The sequence below is a fragment of the Salmo trutta genome, chromosome 9, assembly GCF_901001165.1.
Source record: "Salmo trutta chromosome 9, fSalTru1.1, whole genome shotgun sequence".
Classification (NCBI taxonomy): domain Eukaryota; kingdom Metazoa; phylum Chordata; class Actinopteri; order Salmoniformes; family Salmonidae; genus Salmo; species Salmo trutta.
Genome location: NC_042965.1, coordinates 12009416 through 12035694, shown reverse-complemented (window position 1 = coordinate 12035694; position 26279 = coordinate 12009416). Strand labels below are relative to the sequence as shown.

General features: G+C 42.0%; 1 protein-coding gene across 2 annotated transcripts; it reads left to right on the top strand.

Moving 5' to 3' along the window:
• The first annotated feature begins 140 nt into the window (after positions 1-140).
• Positions 141-25039, top strand: LOC115199886 (zinc finger protein 462). 2 transcript variants are annotated; one of them, XM_029762419.1, is made up of 12 exons: positions 141-326; positions 3790-3851; positions 13673-13741; positions 13943-20169; positions 20312-20592; positions 20789-20907; positions 21453-21605; positions 21873-22113; positions 22396-22532; positions 22717-22943; positions 23511-24477; positions 24610-25039. In XM_029762419.1, exons 3-12 carry the CDS (start codon positions 13732-13734, stop codon positions 24735-24737), a joined length of 8490 nt encoding a protein of 2829 aa, XP_029618279.1. In that variant the 5' UTR covers positions 141-326; positions 3790-3851; positions 13673-13731; the 3' UTR covers positions 24738-25039. The 2 variants fall into 2 exon arrangements, with proteins under 2 accessions (XP_029618279.1, XP_029618278.1); XM_029762418.1 differs by lacking the exon at positions 3790-3851.
• The last annotated feature ends 1240 nt before the right edge of the window (positions 25040-26279 follow it).

Sequence of the window (26279 nt, the reverse complement as noted above, 5' to 3'; positions counted from 1 at the left end):
TAGTGTATGTTCAGTAAACTTTCTTTCAAAATAAATCAGTATGCACGAGGGCCCATCAGAGACAGTATGGGATGTGCTTTAGCGGCAATTGGCAGATTTTTTTTTTTTTTTTTGCATTGCACCGCCACCCCGTTTCTTGCTTGACTGCAGAGTTCTTTGTAGTCTCTAGCTACTGGTCACCAGTGTAGCTTGGTCCGCAGACGTAAGAAGACACATGAGGTTGTTGTAGGAGCGGGAAAAAAATGGCGACGAACATCTACGAAGCTAGCTAGCACATTGAGGACTCAAAACATTGTCTGAGGCGCCCCTTTTCTTTGTATAAACGTGTAAGTAGGCTATTCAATCTATTTCGTTAACGTTTTGGTAATTTTTATGCCACGTTTTGTAACGTTAACTATTTGCATGCCAAACAATTTCAGATTTCTATGGTGGATCAAATAGAGAGGGGTTCAGATATTACGCCCCTTGTTAATTCTTCTTCGACAAGTGACCTAACGTTAGGGCTGGGACGAAAATGTTGTAAACTTAATTGAGTGGCCAAACAGTTAGTCGGATCACCTTAATTTTGTTCACAAGTTTGATTCTAATAACAATGCAGTAAGTGATTTTTGGTAAATCTCTGCAGTGAGTTATCGGAGTTTGCAGTATGTTGTTTCCCAGCCAGCCGCTAATGGTCGCTATTTACTTAACGGATACACTATCGTCTGGAGGACTGTTAAGGCCAGGGTACATATTTTCCAGGACGTTGAAAAATACGTATTTTCCTAATGTTGAAATCAGGCTCATTTTTGGGTTGAATGTAAGTTGAAAGGACTTAATTTATAGACGTCTATGTTTGGGTCAAATCAAGGCTGGTCCAGACCGTTAACAAATCTATGATGTCTATGATTGGTTCAGATTTGGACTGGACCAAAAACGAATGTCTGTGGATGTGGAAATCAAGGCCGGTCCGGACTGCACCAAAAAAAGACGTCCAAAAGGCGTCGGCCCGTGCATACTGGGGTGTAGCCTACCATATCAGCCCACAATAGAATTGTATGAATGCCCATCCATGTGGTAGGCCCACCATTTGTAAAGCAGGCTGTTGCGTTGGCTTTATTAGTCCAGATTCCTGTGACTAATCAGTTTGGCTATTTAAGCTCTGAATATCAGCAACCCATCTTTATCAGGAGTTATCATGACTCTATTTGCAACATGTTTACAGCAGGAAGTGCAGAAGTATTTTATTTTTGCTATGACAGATTGTCAATTTTTGACAAACTTTAAACCACAGATTATGACAATGGGGTGAAACTCCTGGACAGCAGTTGTGATTGTCCATTCCATATTGTCCATTTTACTTTGACCTGGCCTGTTTTTAGGATATTTTTTTTAGGATAGTTTGTTACATGACAACACATTTGTTTTTGTTGGATTTTGCACCATTTAGGTTAGGCTATTTGGTCAGAGAAACCTGCATGGTTTAAAAAGTGTCCATTAGGGATGCACAATATATCGGTGAACATATCGGAATCAGACGATATTAGCTAAAAATGCCAACATCTGTATCGGCCCGATGTGTAGTTTAACGCTGATGTGAAAAACCAATGTCAAAGCTGACGTGCATACCTATATAACGTAGGTACATGACGTAATGACGCCATGTAAAATTTTGCGCTATACTGCAACACAGCATTCCTAACCTAGCCCACAATGTCTGCTATGTGGATCAAGCAGTCAACAAGTTGAGCAGTCATTTGAAAGAGTAACAACATTTCAGCGAGACAACTCAAATTCATTGCCCTTGACAATCAACCGTTCTCTGTCGTGGGTGAGGTTGGCTTTCGCGACTGGTTGAGCACCGGTACACACTAACGTTACCAAGTGCGCTTTTGTTCAGATGTTGCCCAACTGGAGTTACACAGTAATAGCGACACTGCTATTAGCTTCACGACATACTATGGAACGCCGTTTGGATGTTTGCGTGTCAAAAAAGATACACGTCAAATAACACTATTTGACGTGTTAAATAAGCTTTTAATTTGACACGTCAAATAACACAGTTCTATTATAGAATGTTGTGTTCTGAATTTGCACGTGCAAGACAAGCGTCACCACTACTATCAGTAGCACTGTCAAAGCTGTACAAAAAAAGTCTGCAAACAAGCAAACACCGGCCACGAACAATGTGTTTACAATACCGCGTTAGTAATAAAGCATTATTTGTTCAACCGCAACTTCTGGGGTAGCTAGCTAGCTTTAGCTTGGTACCTAGCTAGCGCAAATACAACCAGCCTCAAAAAAACTATGACCAGTAGAATCTGCAGTCATTTTCACTATTCTTAGCAATGATTTAGGAATCCTGGTGAGTATTTGCTAGGTAGCCACTTGTTGTTCGCCTATTGAAATTTAACTTCAGTTCATTAAAATAAATAGCTAGCCAGCTACTTAACCCTGTTGCCCAAAGCGAAAGTTATAAGCAGCCAGCTAGCTTCATCTGGCTAGTGAAGCTCGATCTGACTGGGTTATGTGTTGTGAAGCTAGCCACAATAAGGATTAGGCACAATAGTGGAATTTGCGGTTTGCCTTCAAAATAAAAGTACCCATTTGAAAGTGATGCAGAAGGTTACAATTGGTGGAATCATGCCATATTTAGACTAGATAACATTAAACACGGTTGGAATGTGAAGCAATGAAATGGGGTATCAGTCTACTCCGTGACACCCACAGAACACAACTGTGAAGAGTTTACGCAAGTATTAGCGTTGTAGCTCTTATTGCTGGACTGTGACTGTGTGAAATCACCTCCCCAGTCATCCTATTGTGTGTATTGACATTCATATTGCACTGTACAGCTTTACCTAAGGATTGGGGATCAATGAAATGTAGTAACAGTCTACTCAATACCCAATATATTTTTCCCCAACATCCTCCTCAGAGTTATCAGACTCCAAAACATCCACACAGTATTGTTTTCCTCTGGAATACTGTTCAATACACATAGGTTGACAATAAATGTGTCTCAATTCAGTTGTTTTGCATCCCGCAATAAGAGCTACAATGCTAATGTTTTCTGGGTGTCACTGAGTAGACTGAAACACCATGTAATTGATCCACAATCCATATGCAAGGATTTACAGTGAGAATAAGTAGGCCCCCAATGCAATTCTAAAGTATAATACATCCAGTGTGATTTCAACAGATTTGTCAAATTAACTAATTATTCTTTTGTTGATTCTATATAACAACATTCAAACCTCATTTAGCATGATCTATTAAATTAAGGCATACTTCTACTATTTGTATGCGTTTGCATCACTGTCAATGACATACTTTTATTTTGAAGGCAAACCGCAAAGTCCACTATTGTGACTAATCCTTATTGTGGCTCGCTTCACATAGATGTTTCCAACAACCATTAATCAAATTAAAACTGTCTTATAAATTAGGGTTATTTTAGATGATGACACCTAGCTATGTAGTTAGCTAGCTAACTATAGCTACTGAAACAGATTGTCGTTTTGCTGGGTTTTTGGGGGAGAACATTGTTTGCATCCATGAGATGGCTAGCTTTTTTTATGACCAGCACTGTAGGTCCGTGAGACAACTTTACTGGCATCATAGCATACGTATCGATGAATCGTTGTGAAATATGAGTGATAGTGTAATCGATGTGTAATAACTACTTTTAAAATTTATGAACGCATTAAAGTATTATGTGACGTGCAGTCATATTCAGGTCCTGTTTTGTCAACAAGCTTATTTGAAATGTCAAATAGTGTTATTTGGTATCTTTTTTGACATGCAAAGACCCGAACAGCGTTCCATTGAAATCCTGGTCTGAACAAATGAACAACGAAACAGCACAGCAAGTAAGTGAAAGAAATAGGTTTTGATAATGTTTTACTGGTAATGGGGACATACGTAAAAATGCCAACAAAATAACTTTTTGGTCAGTGTGGTGTGTGTGTGCGTAACCTTTATTTAACTAGGCAAGTCAGTTAAGAACAAATTCTTATTTACAATGATGGCCTACCCCGGCCAAACCCGAACGACACTGGGCCAATTGTGCGCTGCCCTATGGGACTCCCAATCACGGCCGGATGTGATACAGCCTGGATTCAAACCAGGGACTATAGTGACACCTCTTAGACCACTGTGTCCATGTGTGTTAACTGTTTAACTGTACTTGAATGCTTAAAAGGACACTAACATTTTAAACATCGGTTATCGGTTTTTCTGGCAAGGAAAATATCAGATATCGTTATCGGCCAAAAATTTCATATCGGTGCATCGCTAGTGTCCATCTCATTACATTGTTATACATTTTATCTCCAGCCTGTAGGCTACAGAAAAGGCCACATACTCTTTCTACCATATCCTATATCTGATACATGATTTATTTGATTGAACATTGGTGGAGCGCCTCAGCGATGCATCTCTCCAACAGCACCCTGTAGAGGCACGCTGGGAATGGACAAGCAAAATATGTTTTTTCACATCCCTAATGTCTCAGATTTATGAAATGGATGGTTGGGTAAAAATAGTTTACTGCAAACATGGTTACATTTTAAAGATATTGTGGCACACCCCTTAAACTCAAAATGCAGAATAATGCCTGGCTGGAAAGGAGATGGGCCGCATAAGCTCATGTAACCCAATAGTGGAAGCTCTGATTTACTGTAGCAAAAATGTGGAATACAAGTAGTCAGTTGTCTGCCCTACATACATAAACAAACAGCATTAGGATGTTTTAATGCATCTTGGAAATGTATACCTGTAAACACAGAGATACAATAGGAAGACATTTTAAATGATTAATATTTATGAATGTAAGCTTTACTTTTTGGTAGCTGATTAATAGACAACTTTCCAAGTCAAATTTGCTCTCATTCCGTGTTGTATGAGCCTCCCTGACAAAAAAGACATACTGTTACATGCACACCACACCGTCCGCGTTGCGTGCACGAGCATAGCGAAATAAGTGTACCCCTAAATGTTATTCAGTCATAACATCCAAACATCTTGCACGCGTCAACGGACGTCTGACACGGATGCAAACTAGTCACCTTTTGGCAAAATTCGCTGTTTTGAATCCAAAATAGGTGAACTACGTGATTCATGTAGATCCGTTGAGAGGGGGGCTTTGGAGCAATACTGGCTGTATCAAGGCTCCAATCCTTCACATGGCAACAGAATGCAGCACGCAACTGAAGAGAGAAGAGACAACCAACTTGCTTACAGCATCAGCATGCGCTCTGGAAAGGCAGCTTGCCAGTTAACTTACAGCAGCGCGTCCCCTGAACGAACTTCATGAGCTGTAACTGAAAAACAACTGGCATTTTGGAAAGTTTGAGGTGAGGGAGAAAGTGTGGAGGAACAAGCATTGTTAGCATTGTAAAGAATTTTGCTAGGTGGATCGAATTCTCCGTTAGCTAGCCAGAGAAATGTTGAGCAACATTAGCCAACTTGTCTGATCAAATTATTGAGTTTATGAAAATTAGCTGGATATTAAAGGCAGACAGCTAACATTACAACATCAGATGAGCTAACATTAGTAACTTAAACAAGTGTAGCTGGAGCTGGGCCTGGCTTAAGCTGGATGCCACTATAGAGGTGAAAGGAACACAACACACTTTCCCTCTTTCTCACTTTTCAATACAGTGGATAAAAAGGGGTATGCCAGGTGTACTCTCTGCCTGAAAGAGATCAATTATGCCAACAAACGGTATCCTGCTCTGCTGGCACATTGTAGAACAGATCCACAGGCAGAAAGTGTATAATGTAATAATGTGCAGTGTAGCCCAAAGATATTGATTTTGTTGTGTTGAATTTGACAGTAACACTTGTGGGTGAGTGAGGGGGGATTATAAAATGTTTTACTCCGTGAATGTTATTTTTGCACACATGTAGCCTTGTGTACTTGATCAATGTCAAAAACAGCAAAAATAGAATGCCTGTTTCATTCTATTTCTACTTTAAGATGTTTTTTTTCCTAAGTGCAATATTTAGATCTGTGTGTGTGTGTGTGGTCACAAGCGTTCTATTATAAAGGCTGTCATGGCTAACTGCAATATTAGTGTAATGTTTTTTCTCAAGAGTGTCATTTGCAGTAAAGTCTAGGCAACAAGTAACATTGGATTGCTTTCTTTACATTTGTTTGCTGTTTGTTAGGTTCACATTAACCACTTTTTATTTAACACACAGAGACTGATCATGTAGATCATATTCTTTGTTGTTTATTAGTTAAAACCTGCATTTCCCCCTAGCAGGGATTATTTATTTTTTGCATGTTTCATTGGCAACAACAAAAAAGTGTCACTTTTTTGGTCTCTCACCAGTTGGCATCCCTGGTCTGCGTAGCCGGGTGCGAAAATAATACTTGGCTCTATTTTAGATGCTTGAAGCGCTGCAAGTCCCGCCTCTCCCATCTCCTCATTGGTTTTTAGAAGCATATACCCACGGGGGTGACTGAAGAGATGAATGAGGTCCACACTCCAGTCCAGTTGGTTGCAGTAATGCACCTTCAAGTTGGTTGCCAACTGCCATATAAAATCCACAGATGAAGAAGACTGAAGGAGGAGAGATTACTAGAAACCAACTAGGTTTCTCCCTTTTATTTGTGGATTAATTGTAGAGAACACACGATTTTGTGTGACTCAAAATGGGTCGGTATTCTACAAAGATCCAGCAAAAATAGGACCTTGTACATTTCAAGTAAAATAACAACCCAATGTTTATATTCCAGGACAAATTAGCTAGCAACAGCAAGCTAGCTAGCTTAATGTCCATGAATGAATGTTACATATGTGTTTCGACTTGTCCCCAAATGTATATAGTTGGTTCAGAATTCATTTTGATATTTCAACCTGCGTGTCCTGATCGCGTCTGGTCGGGATAGACAAACTCAACATGCGGACACACGCGCGGTGCCGGTTTTGCCAGCATGTTTTAAAAAAATGTTGAGTCTATTGTAACCAGCTTGACTGAAAACAAGTGGGCTCAGGCTTCGGAATTACATTTTTTGGGGGTCCAAGGTTCCTTGAAGGATTTTGTATTTTTAGGCCATACTCTTGTAATTAAGTCCGGGGCCACCACAGATTCTCTTTGGGTTCACCATGGATTTAGCCTCAAATCCAATATGGCTGCCATATTACCATTTGAAGGTTAAATCACGTGTAGATATTAATTTTATAGGCTTTTTTTCTGAATTGTGTACAACGCTTATGCCCATTCTGAATCCAAAATGGCCAACATGATGATTACACCTTCACCTGACTATAAGTTGCCCTTGTTTATTTTGTTATTAGTCTTTAACAGAGGCACTGCCATGCCTCTGTTGTGCTTGAATAGCTGAAGCTAAATAGATTTTCAATGTGTGTTCATGTTTAAGTCTCATTCACCCACTCTCCGAGGGTGTATCAGGGTGCGTATAGCCTCGCCGAGACCCCAGCATCCGGATGTTCCGGTTTTCAGGGGAAATGGAAAGAGAGCCTGTGACACAACTTCCGCTTTTGGATGTTAACAAGGTGACACTCCATCTTAACTCCTCCTCCACATTTACTGGATTGGTTGAACAGTGCAGAAGAGAACCCCCCCGACAGTTTTTTTCCCCCTTCTCGTCAAGACCAGTATGTAAGGGATCTAGTTTCAGGTGTTTCTTTTACGCCTGCTACGTTAGGTTGAGGTGTGTATAATACATTTGTGAAGTACTGTAGGACAAATATACTAAACCAAAATATAAACGCAACATGCAACAATTTCTTAAGATTTTACTGAGTACAGTTCATATAAGGAAATCAGTCAATTGAAATTAATTCACTAATCGATGGATTTCACATGACTGAGAATACAGATATGCATCTGTTGGGCACATATACCAACAAAAAACAATGGGCCTCAGGATCTTGTCAAGGTATCTCTTTGGATTCAAATTGCCATCGATAAAATGCAATTGTGTTCGTTGTCCGTAGCTTATGCCTGCCCATACCATAACCCCACTGCCACCATGGGGCACTATGTTCACAATGTTGACATCAGCAAACCGCTCGCCCACACGACTCCATACACGTGGTCTGCGGTTGTCAGGCCGACTGGACGTACTGCCAAATTCTCTAAAACAACGTTGGAGGCAGGTTATGATAGAGAAATTAAAATGACATTTTCTGGCAACAGCTCTGGTGAACATTCCTGAATGCCAATTGCACTCTCCCTCAAAACTTGAGGGACATCTAAGCCTTCCTAGTGGCTCAGCAGTTTAAGGCACTGCATCGCAGTGCTGAGGCGCCACTACGGTCTCTTGTTCGATCCCAGGCTGTGGCACCGCCGGCCGTGACCAGGAGCCCCATGGGGCGGCACACAATTGGCTCGGCATCATCCGGGTTAGGGGAGGCTTAGATGTCTCTTGCTTAAAATCATAGGCCCACCGACTGGGGTGCCAGGCCCAGCCAATCAGAATTAGTTTTTCCCCACAAAAGGGCTTTATTACAGACATAAATAATCCTCAGTTTCATCAGCTGCCTGGCTGATCTCAGACGATCCCTCAGGTGAAGAAGCCGGATGTAGAGGTCCTGGGCTGGGCTGGTCTGCACTTATGAGGCTGTTTGGACGTACTGCCAAATTCTCTAAAACAACGTTGGAGACGGCTTATGGTAGAGAAATGAACATTAAATGATCTGTCAACAGCTATAAAGGACATTCCTGCAGTCTGCATGCCAATTGCACACTCCTTCAACTTGCGACATCTGTGGCATTGTCAAATCAAATTATATTTGTCAAATGCTCCAAATACAACAGGTGTAGACTTTACCTTGAAATGCTTACTTACAAGCCCTTAACCAACAATGCAGTTAAGAAAATATTTACTAAATAAAGTAAAAAATTAAATTAAAACTAACACAATAAAATAACAATGAGGGGGGTACCGAGTCAATGTGCAGGGGTACAGGTTAGTCGAGGTAATTTTAACAAGTAGGTAGGGGTAAAGTGACTATGCATAGATAATAAACAGCGAGTAGCAGCGTGGGGGGGAGGTCAATGCAAATAGTCTGGGTGGCCATTTGATTAATTGTTCAGCAGTCTTATGGCTTGGGGGTAGATGCTGTTAAGGAGCCTTTTTGACCTAGATGTGGTGCTCCGGTACCGCTTGCCATGCGGTAGCAGAGAGAACAGTCTATGACTTGGGTGACTGGAGTCTTTGACTGTCATGTTGGGATGGCAGGAAGCTTGGCCCCAGTGATGTACTGGGCCGTACGCACTACGCTCTGTAGTTGTTTGGTGACAACTGCACATTTTAGAGCTGCCTTTTATTGTCCCCAGCACAAGGTGCACCTGTGTAATGATCATGCTGCTTAATCAGCTTCTTGATATGCCACACCTGTCAGGTGGATAGATTATCTTGGAAAATGAGAAATGCTCCCTAACAGGGATGTAAACAAATTTGTGCACAGTATTTTTGAGAAATACGCTTTTTGTGCGTATGGAAAATTCCTGGGATATTTTAATTCAGCTTATGAAACATGGGACCAACACTTTACATGTTGTGTTTATATTTTTGTTCAGTGTAATATTTCTACTTGTACTTTATATTTTTGTTAAACTGCTTATACACACCACATATTTATTTAAATACTAGATTCTTGACATGGCTCACTGTTGTATCTACTGCTGTTCATATCATTCTTTGTATATCTTGTGTAAATTCTTCCCGTTTACAAACGTATAGTTTGCATTTGGATTACTGTTACTGTGCTATTTGGGTTGTTGATTGGATTCTTCCTGACCTTGTTTTTTTTGTACTTTGACATTTTACTGCATTGTTAGGCGCTACTAGCTAGTAACATAAGCATATCGCTGCACAGCAAAGGACATGATCCAGGAAGTAGGCAGGACTTTCATAGCGTATTTAAACTGTGGTTTCCTCCTTTACCAACTTTAAAGCTGGAATCCTTAATGGTGAAACTGCTATGTCTGTTTGCGATATTACAATAACAAAGACGTTACTGCAAATAACAGACACAGTTTTTTTGGTCCTTTGGTCATCTTTGCACGTGCGCGCGATAGAACAGCATAATGTGTACTGCAAAAAAAATGACCACCTTGCACAACGCTCCTCACCTCTGCTTCATCAACGAAACAATAACAGCAGTGGGAATACGGACAGTGGTGCTGTTTCCCTTACTGCAGATTCCATACTCGCAAACTTTTGCATAGACCCAAGGTTTAGACCTTTGGTCTAAAATGGCTGATAGCTTTTCTCAGGTAAACCTGGCAAAATGATCCATTATGCTAAGTACCACCAGTTGAGCAGCATGATTATATCCAATAACAAATCAACCTATTACAGATCTAACACAATATAGCAACCATCCAATCACATTTGTTAAACAGGTTAACTTGTCCACCAGAGGGAGATTCTTAAACCTTCAAGGTTTACTTCCTTGTTCTAACAACTGGAGTGCCGACATTGCGTAATGCAGGTGACCTTACACAAAATCCAAAAGGCACGTTTTCACATATGACCAAATTCCATGTTTTTGCTTACCCTTTCACTTGCATTCATGTGCTTTTAAGAAGGAAAACAAAACATGGATTATACGTTTATATTTGTAGTTGCATCGAGGAAGAAGAAAAAAAGGTTGACAATGATGGTCTTGTCAAATGGCTGTATTTTTATCCCTGCTACTATCACTGACTGGTGGTGCAGTCCACAAAGTATGCTTTAAAGGGATAATACTGCTAGATTCTGGCGTTTGTTTTATTTACCCAGAGTCCGATGAACTCATGGATACCATTTTTATGTCTCCGCGTGCAGTATGAAGGAAGTTAGCGGTAGTTTCGCAAGCCAGTGCTAACTAGCGCAATGACTGCAAGTCTACAGGTACGGTTTACCTTTTTAAAGGCGGAAACTGACACCATTGCAGTCTGAATGCAGCATGTTTAATGTAGCAGCTCGGCGATTGATTTCATTTATATTTGACCTTTATTTAACTAGGCAAATCAGTTAAGAACAAATCTTATTTACAATGACGGCCTAGGAACAGTGGGTTAACTGCCTTCTTCAGGGGTAGAACGACAGATTTTTACCTTGTCAGCTCGGGGATTCGATCCAGCAACCTTTCGGTTACTGGCCCAACGCTCTAACCACTAGGTGTGCGAGCTGATGTACAATGTGCGTCCAGCCGATAGGGGATCTGTCAAAAGACGGGTAAATAGCGACCACTAGTGGCTGTCCAGGCTGGTTGTTATGAGGGGTGATCCAATGGTGTAGCTATGTACAGTGCCTTCGGAAAGTATTCATACCCTTTGACTTATTCCACATTCAAAATGGATGAAATAGATTTTTTTTTCTCTCTCCCATCTACACACACACCCCATAATGACAAAGGGAAAACATGCATTTAGAAATTGTTGCAAATCTTTTGAAAATTAAATGCAGTAATATCTAATTCACACAAGTATTCACACCCCAGATTCAATACTTTGTAGAAGTACCTTTGGCAGTGATTACAACTTTGAGTCGTCTTGGGTATGTCTATCAACTTTGCACATCTAGATTTGTGGATTTTCTCCCATACTTCGTTGCAGATTTTCTCAAGCACTGTTAAGTTAGATGGTGAGCGGCTGTGAACAGTCTTTCCACAGATTTTCGATGGGTTTCAAGTCTGGGCTTTGGCTGGGACACTCAAGGACTTTCACATTCTTGTTCTGAAGCCATTCCAGCATTGCTTTGGCTGTATGCTTGGGGTCATTGTCCTGTTGGAACGTTGATCTTCACCCCAGTCTAAGGATGTGTGCGCTCTCAAGCAGGTTCTCATCAAGGATTTGCCTGTATTTGGCTCCATTCATTGTTCCCTCTATCCTTACCAGTCTCCCAGTCCCTGCCTCTGAAAAGCATCACCATAGCATGATGCTACCTCCACCATGCTTCAAGGTAGGGGTGGTATTAGTTGGGTGAAGAGCTGTGCATGATTTTCTCCAGACATGGTGCTTTGCATTCAGGCCAAAGAGTTCAATTTGTCTCAGACCATGGAATCTTTTGCGTGCATTTTTTGCAAAACTCCAGGCGTGCTGTCATGTGCTTCCGTCTGGCCACTATCCCATGAAGCCCAGATTGTTTAAGTGCTTTTCCTTCTGGCAGGTTCTCGCATCTCAGTCAAGGAACGCTGTAGTTCTGTCAGAATGGTCATGGGCCCTTCTTGCCCGGTTGCTCAATTTATTCGGACGGCCAGCTCTAAGAGGCTTCGGGACAAGTCTCTGAATGTCCTTGAGTCGCTCAGCCAGAGCCCGGATTTGAACCTAATCGAACATCTATGGAGAGACCTGAAAATAGCTGTGCAGCGACGCTCCCCATCCAATCTGACAGAGCTTGAGAGGATCTGCAGAGAAGAATGGGATAAACTCCCCAAATACAGGTGTGCCAAGCTTGTAGCATCATACCCAAGAAGACTCGAGTCTGTAATCTCTGCCAAAGGTGCTTCAACAAAGTACTGAGTGAAGAGGGCACGACAAAACCTTTTCCCCCCTCAGGAGACTGAAAAGATTTGGCATGGGTCCCCAGATCCTCAAAAGGTTCAAGAGCTGCACCATCGAGAGCATCCTGACTGGTTGCATCACCGCCTGGTATGGCAACTGCTCGCAATCTGACCGTAAGGCGCTACAGAGGGTAGTGCGAACGGCCCAGTACATCACTGGGGCCAAGCTTCCTGCCATCCAGGACCTATGTAATAGGCGGTGTCAGAGGAAAGCCCAGAAAATTGTCAGAGACTCCAGTCACCCAAGTTATAGACTGTTTTCTCTGCTACCGCACGGCAAGCGGTACCAGTTCGCCAAGTCTAGGACCAAAAGGCTCCTCAACAGCTTCTACCCCCAAGCCATTAGACTGCTGAACAATTCAATTTACATTGACCCCCCCTCTTTTACACTGCTGCTTCTCGCTGTGTGTTTGTTCGCCCCCACCTATATGTACAGATAACCTCAACTAGCCTGTACCCCTGCACACTGACTCGGTACCGGTGCCCCCTGTATATAGCCTCGTTATTGTTATTCTTATTGTGTTACTTTTTATTTTAGCCTACTTGGTAAATATTTTCTTCTTCTTGAACTGCACTGTTGGTTAGGGCTTGTAAGTAAGCATTTCACGGTAAAGTCTACACTTGTTGTATTCAGCGCAAGTGGCAAATAAAGTTTGATTTGAGTAAAGGGCCTGAATACGTATGTAAATGTTAAATTTCACTTTTAACATTTTTTTAAAGTAAATTTGCAAACATTTTAAATAACCTGTTTTTGCTTTGTCATGATTGGGTCTTCTGTGTAGCTTGATGAGCGAATTTATTTTATTTAATCCTGTACGTGAGATTATTATAGATGAGAGTGAGATTATTTTTATTTGTCAAACAGCAGCCAAGCATTTTATCATGTCACCAGAATAAGACCCTCAATATTAATTGGAAAGGAGCATCAAGCTCATCATAGTGCACTTTCATCTAAATGTATTTAATCTGTAGCCTAATAAACTGCATGTTTTCCCGAGTCGTAGTGGGAGGACCACACAAAAAGTTTACTTCAATATGATGAATATTATATCAATATTTGCGCATAAAGGTGTTTCCAGCACCATTTCTCACGTAATTCATTTAAAAATGTTTGGATAGAAACCTGGTTACTGTCATTAAATTATTATGCTGCCCAACAGGTTTCTCTCCTGTTTGTCAGTGAATTTCTGGGATCAAGAATCTCACAGAGCCAGGGGAGATGGACGAAGGTATGATTTGTTCTTATACCATAATATAAGTTGTATACAGGAGAATGGTGAACTTTATCACCGACGTTTTTAACTGCTTAGTTGGTCTGGAAATGCTTAGGTGCATGGCACATTTAGTCATTAATATCTGATGATACACATTTTTATTCTGCAGTTGTATAGTATTTTCATTCATTATTAAGATATTTTATACTCCCACAGATTCCGGGCACCTCGACAAGTCTGACCAAATGACCCAAGGTCAACCAGGCTCTCAACAATTCGTGTCTCCAAGTCAGTCATTCCAGTGTAACCATTGTGTCCTCCTCTTCAAATCAAAGTATTTCCTCCTTGAACACATGAAGAAGGTGCATGGCGTTGATGTGGATCCTTCGCAAAGTGAAGGGAGTTCTACTCCCTCCGAGAGTTCCACACCACCTCACAGTAGCACTCACTACAACAGTTCAAAAAAGGTTTTCTCTTGCCGGCATTGTGTGTTTATGTCTTCCAGTTGGACAGTTATTATCAAACATGAAAAAACATATCACAAGGCGCCGGTAAGGGGTCCTGGTAAGGGCGGGACCTTGAAAACACAGAAACGGTATTTGAGGGGCAAGCGTCTCAATGCCAAAGTGTCACTGCCAGGTAAGAAGAATCACAAAAATGTGTCAGCACGCCAACTCAAAAAAGGGGACGTGGGGAGAGTGAATTCCAAGTCTACCTTAAAAACCATAAACATTCCTAGCTCTAGTTTATTGTTGAAGAACCTGCAAACTCAAGTGGGATCCTCAGGAAATTGTTCTAAATTCAGAGTCACACCTGGAAGTTCAGCGCATGAATCATCTTTAAATTCCTTGCAACTGAAGATGTCCACCCTCCCAAGGCCATCACGTGCGCGTGATGTGACCGTCATGTCAGATGCGCCTTTCCATAGCTATGACCAAGACAATGGTAAAGGTGTTTCTAAAGTAACTGACGAGAGATTTAATTCAGAAAGTGAACAGATGGGCTCTCACTGCTGCTCGCTCTGCAACTTCTCTGCGACTTGGTTGGAAGATCTTCACACTCACCAGCGAAGTAAGCACAGTTACCTTTTTTACAGCGTGGGGCCAAGTCTGCGGGACAAAACGGTGACAGAACAGCGGAATCTCAAACCTGAAACGTATAATGGAATGTCACTGACAGAGCCATTAGCTAAAACCACCAAGAAGAGAACGCATGATGACACCTGTTTAAATCCTGCAAAGAAAAATATCAAAACAAGCCCCAACAGTACAGTCATCCAAAGTAAGCTATCAGGGGGCACTGCTTTCACCTTTGAGGTTAGCGAGGATGAAGAGGAGGAAAATGCCTGGGGAACTGAACTAGATGCCTCAGGAAATGAAATGGAAGATCAGTTGGCAAATGGAGAAAGCGGGGACAACCCCAAAAAACTTTATCGTTGCAAACACTGTGACTACAGTCACAAGTCATCTCGCAGTGTGAGCACCCATTACCAGAGAATGCACCCTTACATCAGGTATGACTTTCAGTACATCATGAATCCAGATGATTGGACTGCCACCTTCCGTTGCTTGGAGTGTCCTGTTGAGTTTGCCGCCCCTGATGACCTTAAGCAGCACTATAGGGATCATCACCCAGAAGCTCCAAATGTGTTCATGATGCGATCAGATCAACTTGATTTGGTGTACAAGTGCTTTGCCTGCCCATTCACCATTTCTAATGGCAAGTACTTGAAACCCCATTACAAAAACAAGCATCCAAAACTGAAAATGAGCAATCCCTTAATGTACTGCAGTTTTACTACCAAACCCTCTGAACATGAACCCTCTAAATCACAATATGTAGGGCAAACCTCCAGCCTAAAGAATGCAGAGGATGTCTCTCCTGAGAGGTCTCCGACCCCACATAAAGAAACTGTTGATATCACCCATACACCCTCAAAAGCATGTTCTGCTTCCATGGGAGTGGATGTGGAACTATACCACTGCAAACATTGTGTATTCAGCAATAAGTCAGTGGTTGTCATGCTTGTCCACTACCAAAAAAGCCACCCGAAGGCAGGATTGACAATTGACAGCATAAAACAAGCATCTCTTGCCACTTCCAGGAAACCTAAGGACGAAACACAGGTGTCTTCTGAAAATATGGTTTTGGAGCCATTCAAACTCCCAGAAGTTAAGGCCCCCAACATTTCCCTCTCCAGACCAGATGTTGCACAGGAAGATGCAGAGAACATGTTTTTCTGCCAGCATTGCAACTATGGCAACCTCACAGTGAGGGGGGTGTTGAATCACCAAAGGTCAAGACACCGTGATCTCAAGGCTTCTGTTGAGCAGATACACCTCCATACTGCTGAGGTTCGTAGTCAATGTAAAACATCACAGGGCATCGTAATAGTCTCACCTAGCACTCCCCTCCAAAATGATGTTGCACAGGAAGAAGTTTTAAAGCCATTCAAACTTCCAGAAGTTAAGTCTCCGAACACATCCCCTCCCATATCCAATGTTTCACAGGCAGATGTTGAGAGTCCATATTTCTGCCAGTTTTGTGACTATTGCAACCCCACAGTGAGAGGCATTATGAATCATCAGAAGTTAAAACACAGTACTCGTAAGTCAACTGCTGAAAGTATAATCAAACATACTGCTGTGATTCGTAGCAGCTCCAATGTGAGAGGGGTTTTGAATCATCAGATGTCGTCTCATAGTCATCTCAAGGTGACTGCTGATAATGTCGTCAAACATACTGCTGAGGTTCATGGTCAATGTGAAAAGCCTCAGTTTACTGCATTTGACTCATCTAACTCCTCTTTAAAATCCACTGTTGAGAATGAGGTAGCTGACTTGTTTTTTTGCCAGTACTGCAACTATGGCAACCCCAGTGTTGCAGGGGTTTTGAATCATCAGAAATTAAGACATCGCTATCTTCAGATTTCCACTAATCAGATTCTTCAATATACATCTGAGCTTCGTAGTCAAAAATCTACATCTCAGTCTGCTGGATTTGGGGCCCCTAACTCCTCTCTCCTCAGATCTGATGTTGGGAATGAGGCAGGTAACTTGTTTTTCTGCCAGTTTTGCAACTATGGAGATCCCTCAATGAGCGGGATTTTTAATCATCAGAAGAGAAGACACGGTGAACTCAAAACAACCCCTGATGACATCTTCAGGCATACTGCTGAGGTTCGAGGGCAAATGAAAACATCAGAAGAGTCTAAAAGAGTCAACTCAACGAACTCTTCTCACATCTTACCTCTTCCTCTTGTGACAGAAGAGGCTGTGTTATTTTGTCAGCTTTGCAACTATAGCAATCCAACCATGAGTGGGGTTATGGATCATCAAAGGAAAAGACACCCTGATCTTAAGGCAACTCATAAACAAATCCTTGAATATACTGCTGCTATGATTTTGGCCCAATCTGGAAAATCACCTCACTCATCATTCTTAACGTCTGAGGTTTTCCAAGAAGAATTAGAGAAGTTCTTCTGCCAGTATTGTGACTATAGCAATTCTACAGTAAGGGGGATTTTGAATCATCAAAATAAAATGCATGGTGATCTCGACACAAATGCTGCGCAGATCTTAAGGCATACTGTTGTGATTCAAGGGCAAACCAAACAATCTCAGTCAAAAGCAGTCCACTCACCCAACTCTCCTCACATCTTGTCTCGTCCTCTTTTGAAGGACGAGGTTGTAGACATGTTTTTCTGTCAGCTTTGCAACTATAGCAATCCAACAGTGATAGGGGTTTTGAATCATCAAAGGAAAAGACACCTTGACATGAAACTAACTGCTAAGCAAATCCTTGAATATACTGCTACAGTTATGGGCAAATCCCAGCCAGTACGAGAAGACACCCTTAACTCATCCCAAGAAGAAGAGGGGAAGTTGTTTTACTGCCAGCATTGTGACTATGACAATCCCACAGTTAGGGGGGTTTTGAATCATCAGAAATTAAGACATAGTGATCTGCCGGCTACTGCGGATCAAGTTGTCCGGTATACTACCATTGTTTGTAGCCCCCCCAAAAAATGTATAACCCAACAACCTAAAAAGTCCTCTGTGAAAGCTTCACAATCTCGCACGCAGAAAGCTGCACCGCTCAGGTCCTTAAAATGCCGCAAATGCGCTTATATAACTCCCCATATATATCTTTTGAAAAGGCATCTGAGGAATAACCACCAAGAGAAAGCCCCAATCACAACGATTATGCGTTGGGCTTACCAAGATGGCCATTTACAAGCAGGTTATCATTGCGAGTGGTGTGTTTGTTCACACACTGAAGCGAAGGGACTCCTCCGGCACTACCGTCAACGTCATCCAGATAAAAATACGGGACTTGAGTCCATCATCCTGAGGTTACATGTTGGCCCTAAGACTCGATCTAAAACAATTAAGCCTAACACAGAGTGCAATGTTAAACATGAAAATATTACCCTCAGGTTTGGGGAAGTTCCGAAGACCTCCCCATCTTTTCATTCCGGAGAAGGTGACACAAAAGTTTATCCATGCCGAGCATGTTCTTTTAAGGCTACTTCAATGGGGGGTATTGGCAGCCACTACCGTGTAGTTCATCCATGGTCTGTCAAGGAAGATGGATCTGTGTTAGATGTCATTAGTAGTAGGCAGACCCAAGAGCCAGGGGTCCATGAAGAGCAAGCTGTTCACGAAACCTTGAGGTCAAGCGAGACACATATGTGCCCTGTCTGTTCAGGAGAGTTCAACACCCTCCATGGTATGTTTACTCATTGTGGAAAGAAACATCCAGAATATGATATGAAGGTCCATGAACAGCCTGATGTTCATGAAACCTCAAAGCCAAGCCAGCGATATAGGTGCCCTGTCTGTTCCGGAGAGTTCAACACCCTCCATGGTATGTTTACTCATTGTGGAAAGAAACATCCAGAATATGATATGAAGGTCCATGAACAGTCTGATGTTCATGAAACCTCAAAGCCAAGCCAGCGATATAGGTGCCCTGTCTGTTCCGGAGAGTTCAACACCCTCCATGGTATGTTTACTCATTGTGGAAAGAAACATCCAGAATATGATATGAAGGTCCATGAACAGCCTGATGTTCATGAAACCTCAAAGCCAAGCCAGCGATATAGGTGCCCTGTCTGTTCCGGAGAGTTCAACACCCTCCATGGTATGTTAACTCACTGTGGAAAGAAACATCCGGAATATGATCCATCAACTTGTGAAAAGAAACCTGAATCTAGTACAGGTGATGGGACTCTGGTATTCAAGTGTTCAATCTGTCCGTATGTGAACTCTCGCTCTCATGGTGTTCTAACTCACTGCCAGATGAGGCATCCAGCCACCAAAGCCAGAACTGAGAGACTTGAACAAGAAATTGTACACTTCAGTGACCCAGATGAATGTGTGAAAGTCCGATCGGGTAAGAGGATAGGATTGGCAGGCTTCCAGTGCAATATGTGTCCAGTCATCCATGCAAAATTCAAGAAGTTGAAAGCTCACTATGAGATGGATCACAAACGATCTGCCTCCAATATGTTCAAACCGGCCTTGAAACAATCCGCTGCCATTAAAAAACAGCTGCTCTCCAAATATAGAGGCTCCCAGACCTCAATTGCCCAAGCTGCCATTTTAAAAAATAGGAAAACCGTCATAGTCAAGTGCCACCTTTGCAAGTACTTTTGCACCACTAAAAAGGGTCTTGCCCGCCATCTTCGCATTAACCACAGTACAGTGGCTCCAATTGAGGACAAAGAGTTTTCCTACAAGTGTGCACTGTGCTCGTATACGACTTTGATTTGTAAGTACCTTGCAGCCCACTATAGGAGGCAACATGACAATGCCGCTTTCAACAACCACTTTGTTCCAGCATTCAGACCTCACCGCATTCCTCCAACCTCACCGCACCATAAGGCTTCTTTGAGTCAGGAAACCAAATCACCTGGTGAGAAGAGAAACTGTTCTCTCTGTTTTTTCCAATGTCTTAGTGAAAAAGGCATGGTCTCCCATTATGTGATTTGCCATCCAGGAGTCTCTCACAGCATGCACAAATCTAGCGAACTCCGACCGATTAACACACTGCACTCTCCCCCCAAGCCGAGAAATCGCCACAGGCAACAAAAACCTGTCTGCAAGTTATTTGATCCACAATGTGAGAAAGGCAGTGCATTGCGTCCAGTTGAATGCAAGAAATGTGTGAAATTATTCTTCAATTCAGATCTCCTGCTAAGTATCCACTACACCAATTTCCACAACGAAGATTTCAAACGGGACTTCACTATACTTTCAAAGACTTCAGAGATTGGCACAGAGTTCTACAGATGTGGATACTGTAACCTCCAAATCCAGGGCAGTGCGGACCTCGGCTCCCATCTTGACCATCATAATGAAGAGTTTCAGACGCTGGAAAATGGACAGAAGAGGAAACAACACCTTAGTGAGCCACCAATAAAGACCAAGTCTGTTACGGTAAGGGGCACATAATGCAGTAAACTGCAAGCCTATGGGCTTGTGATTGTTTGACAGATGGTAGTACTGTACAACATTGGGAAAATACATCTGTGTTTTCCCATATGTGATTCTCAACCATAATCATTTCTTTGTCTTTCAGCATGAAAGACAAGAACTGCCCGATGTTCTGACGGCAGTGGAATCGGACAGTCATTGGATTGTGACAAAGGTGGAATCTGTTGCAACAGGGATGGATCCAATGGGGTCCCCTTCCCCTGTGCCGTCGACAACAGAACCAGAGGGGGGGTCAGCAGGAGAGGAGTGCAAGCACTGCGGGCGAACTTTCATGTCTTTGAAAGGTTTACGCTCACACGAGCGGAGCCATGCAGCTACGGCAGCGCTCAAACGGCTGGACAACGTACCACATCAACAGAAGCAGATGTAAGAGGAAATATATTGTATATTTACATCAGAGGAGAGTATTGATAGTATGTGATTGATTCTATCTTGTAATGTTACTTTCTTAGGTACCACAATACAACATTCTTTCTTGTTTCTATATAACCATAAAGATTTGCTTAAACATCTGAATAAATCAATTTGTGAAATGACTGCTTGTCTGCAAATGTCTCCTCAGGTTTGACCGCCATATTAGACATCGCCCCGGGACCATCAAACCCTTCCATTGTGGGCTCTGTCAGTACAGAACTACCATCTTGAGCCTCTTGAAGAACCACCTGCTCAAAGTACATGGTGGTGAGGCAGCCTTACTAATATAGCACACTGTCACTAGCCGGCTACCACCCGGCTACTCATCCCTGCACCTTAGAGACTGCTGCCCCATATACATAGACATGGAATCACTGGTCACTATAATACCTTGAACACTAGTCACTTTAATAATGTTTACATACTGCTTTACTCATCTCAAATGTATATACTGTATTCTATTCTACTGTATTTAGTCAATGCCACTCCGACATTGCTCGTCCTAATATTTATATATTTCTTAATTCCATTATTTTACTTTTAGATTTGTGTATTGTTAGATACTACTGCACTGTTGGAGCTAGAAACACAAGCATTTCACTACACCCGCAATAACATCTGCTAAATATGTGTATGTGACCAATACAATTTGATTTGATTTGTCATGGCACCACATTTTAAAGATAAAAAATATATATCTATCTGATAATTTGGCAGAATTTGATACTGTATAAAATGTAAATTGAAATGGAAAAAGCTGTGGAAAACATTTTAAAACCTGTTTCCTTTTTTAATCTGTCTTGCTGGAGTAGCTGAGTACCCATCTAAGAACCTTCCTTCCTCCGTGACCGGTAGCCAGGACAAGGAACACACCCTGAGGGCCAGTGAAGAGGCCCCTAACCTGCCAGAACCTCAGGAAGGCAATAACATGTCTGATGATTCTGAGGAAACAGACCTCACTGAAAGCAAGTGCTCCCCTTTACATTCATTATTTGAATTTGAATGATTAAACTTCATGATTTAGAACCTTTCCTATAAATGATCAAATGTGTTGCGCAGCATACAGACAAGAAAATCAATATTTTTGAAAAACGATTAACGTTTTGCGTATTGACCCCTCAAGTATTTTGTCATTAGCATACCTCCCCTACCTTTTCTTTAAATCAGAGAAGGCTTCTGCTGAGTGACTGAATGTAATGTGGTACTAATATCCAGTGTACTTTCCATTACAGAACCAGTGTACTTGGAGCCCCCAGATGTCCAGCGGCAGCTCAACCACTACAGGCAGGTGGCTCAGGCTTCCAGACATCCAGCCCAACAGGGCACCGCGACCACTCAAGATGCCTTATTCGTCTGTGAGTTTTGTATCTACACCTCAACACACATCAAGAGTATGCGCCGGCACTACATAAATCGGCACAATGGGAAAAGGCTGGTGAGGTGCAAGGACTGCTCCTTTTTCACGGGCTTCAGGTAATATATTATTTTCAATGGTAGAATCTGCTCAAATGCCAATGCTTGACTTTGCTGGGTCATAGTTGGGGCTTTAGTATACATATTCCTGCTATGGATATCTTAAGAATGTAGAAACTAATTGAAGTGATTGAACAAGTAGCACCTGTGACGACAAGGGTTGCTAAATGAACTCCCTCTTTAAATGATCACTTCTTGGTCATAATTTTTTCTACTATTAAGCCTCAATATGCTGTATTGCCAAATGAGTGTAACACGTTTTTCTCTGAATGCTTACATTAGGAAGAAGTTGGATATGCACATAGAGACGGCACATGCCAGTAGCGCAACAGAAGCTCCTAAGGACCTACGCTGCCCTCTCTGTCTTTACCACACCAAAAACAAAAACTGCATGATCGACCACATCCTCCTCCATCGTGGTAGGTATTTTTGTGGTATTAATACAATAAATGACATTATGACTATACAAAATTATGCTTTATACATCCATGACACTCACTAGACACTTAATCTGTCTGTCTACCGTTTATTCTGTCGGATACTAATCAGTATCATACCCGACTCTATGCTGCTGATCCTGGTTTTTATTACATGTTACAACAGAGGAGCCGGTGGCCCCGATAGAGGTGCGTCGTCCAAGGCTATCGCGATATCTCCAGGGCCTCGTGTTCCGCTGCCACAAGTGCACCTTCACCAGTTCCAGTGACGAGAAGCTGCATCTGCACATGCTCATTAAGCACGACGATATCAAGCCGTACAAATGCAGACTGTGCTACTTTGACTTCACACAGCTGAGCGAGTTGGAGGCACACCTATGCGATAAGCACCAGGTTAGTGTTCTACCCTTAAGATCTGAGAGGACTGCATAGGTGTAAGCAATATGGTTGTGTATCCACTTGTTTTTTTGTTTAACTAGGTAGGTCAGTTAAGAACACATTCTTATTTACAATGACGGCCAAACCCATACGATGCTGGGCCAATTGTGCACCGCCCTATGGGACTCCCAATCACGGCTGGATGTGATACAGCCGGGACTCAAACCAGGGACTGTAGTGACACCTCTTGCACTGAGATGCAGTGCCTTAGACCGCTGCGCAACCTTTCCTCTGAAAGACTGGGGGGATTTCTGTCGTACTGCTTACACCTGCACTCCCATCAGAGCTGCACAGTACCTTTGTGATCAGGGTTGTTTCTGGAAGAGCCTGTGTCTCTACACATGGACAGTGGTTATGTTGACAAATAGCCAATCAAAGGTCACAACTAGTAGTATTCTTACACATTGTTTTGTTAATGCTAATTCTGAAAGTCTGTTCTATAGTCAACTCTTCTCTGTTGAGTCATTTGTCCTTCTATATCTGATGTAAATGTCTTCTGATTTGTGTTGTTCTCTCTTGTAGGTCGTGAGGAACCATGAGCTGGTGGGACAGGTCCATCTGGAGGAACTGGAGACCAGACTGGGCAGAGTCAACCGAGAAAAGGAAATGAAATGTGACCAGGAATTAGGAAATGAAGAAGAAATAAATAAACATGGTGAGAAACAAGGGCTGGAGGAAGAGGAGGAGAATGCTGACAAGCTAAGAAACAAAGAGAAGGAAGAAACCAACCGCAGACATAGTGAGAAGCAGCAGGTGCTGGAGGAGGGAGAGAACATAGAGAAGCTAGGAAAAGAAGAAGAGAAAGACCAGGAAGAAACTAACAGAAGACTTAAAGAAACTCAAGGGCTTAAAGAAGGGGATACCGTTGAGGAAAAAAGGTTCGAGAAAAAAGGGGAGAACATTGTCCCCAAGAAATATGAATTTCAAGGATATGAGAACAAAGGGAACGTAGAAGAAAAATCCATGGACTGTGAAGAGAACCAAGGGCAACAAGATGAGGTGAACAAAGATGGAGATAATGAGGTGTCAGAGAACAGTGCCCAAAGCAGTGAATTCTATCAGAGCCATGATTTTAGTTATGAGGAGAACAAGGAGGAACAATATGAAGAATGCCATGGGGAACTCGAGCATGAGGATAAGGAGATGGCAGAGGAACAATTTATGGACTTTGAGGAAGAGAACCGAGACCTTGGAGAGATGGACATAGGAGAACAAAACAACCAATATCATGAGATGCCAGTGCTTAAAAATGAAGCCTGCAACTATCATGAAATGCCAGTGCTTGAAAATGAAGAGGGCAAAGAGGAAACACACAGGAATCCTAGTGAGAAACAGGAACATGAGGAGGAGGTGGTGAAGAATGACAGCCTGAAACCTGAGTGCAATACAAAACAGGAGCAAGGGTCTGTAGAGGACGAAAAGTCTGAAGAAAACCCCATGAGTGACGATAAGCAAGATCATGAAAATGGCAACACATCTGCACCAAAAGGTATGTACATTTTCACATGATGAAACTATTGATATCCAATTGATCAAACTGTTTCTGGTTCCCTGTCAGATGTTTAACTCTGCTACTTATTCTATTATCATTCCTATTCTATGCCTCCTACCCTGAGTATAGATGCCTCCGCTACCTTGAGGATAATTCCATCGACCAGAAATGAAAATGCGCTTTCTTGCAAGCTCTGTGGCCGAACTCTCATGAACAGCACTGACCTGGAACGACATGTGATGCGCCATGGCTTGTAACTCAGTGTGTCGGTGCAACTGATAAGGATGTACTGACTTTGAGGGTGTTGCTGCTGAGAAATGCTGATTTTAACAGCAAGGAGATTATGTGAATTTCAAATGAAACTGTTGCATATGATTTCCACCTGTAACTAGTCTTGACTGAGGAGACACTGCAACTATTGTTGTAGGACAAAAGGACACAAGGTCTTATCCCAGAATGACAGCTGTTCACATTTCCAACGAATTAGTTTTGGTGCTTTCTTAATATTTTCATCCTGTTGTCTTTTTAACATTTTTGTAATAAATTACTATCCTAGAACTATTGTTTTATAGATATTCCATTTGTGAAAACACTTCCTTGTTTTAAGGATATTAGCTGTTCCTGAACTGTTCCTGAGGACGAAGTAATGAAAAAATCCTAGTCTCATCTAGAGAAAGAAGTGGTGTTTTTTGTGAATACAATTTTTTAAATGATTGACACGCCTGTTAAGGATTAGGCAAAATTAGTATAAAATAAATAATTCAAATAGTGAGCAATATTGTATGCAAAAAAAAGGAAATGTATATTTTGATACAGTACATTGCTCAGAAACAAGTCTATTTTTTTCTCTCAAAGGTAGGGGTCAAAATTGACCAGTGGAAGCAAAATAGCCCACCCCATAACAGCAATGATATACCACCATATTTTACAGTAGGTATGGGGTTATTTTCTGCTCATGTATTCTCATCGGACCAAACCACCTGTTCCAATCTAAGTGACAATGTTGTTTAGCAAACTCCAGGCGTTTACATTTGTTGGATGACATGAAAATGGAGCTCTTTGGCCACAAACTCCAGTGGTGGGTTTGGTGTCCAATTAGAATGCATGAGCAGAAAATAACCTTATACCTACTGTTAAATATGGAGGTGGATCTTTGATGTTATGGGGTTATTTTGCTTCCGCTGGTCCTGGGGCCCATGTTAAGGTCAACGGCATCATGAACTTTAACCAGTACCAGGATTGCCTCTGCCAAAAACCTGGTTGCCTCTGCTAGGAGGCTGAAACTTGGTCACGTGGATCGTCCAGCAAGACAATAATTGCAAGCACACATCAAAATCCACATTTTGCAATGGCCATCTGTGTCCGGACTTGAAACCCATTGAAAACCTGTGGTTTGAATCGAAGAAGGCAGTCCATAAGCGCAGACAAAGGATATCAAGGATCTGGAAGGATTCTGAAAGGAAGAATGTTATAAGATCCCTCCTAACTCATAAAACATTTTAGAAAAAGGCTCAGTGGCATTATCCTTGCAAGGTGAGGTATTGAAAATGAGTGTCAATTATTTTTACTCCTACCTTTTTCAGAGAAAAAACATTACTTGTTAGCCTAACTGTATGTACAATGGATGGGGGAATATTGAGGAGGGGGGCAACAGCTGTAAATCTGTATTGACATCACACTCAACCTTTATTTAAAACATTTCTTCACACATTCACTCAGTGTTTTTCTCATACAAGTAGCCAGTTAGTATGATATGTTACGTTTGGTATGGTTACATAAGACAGAAGATTACTTAAAAG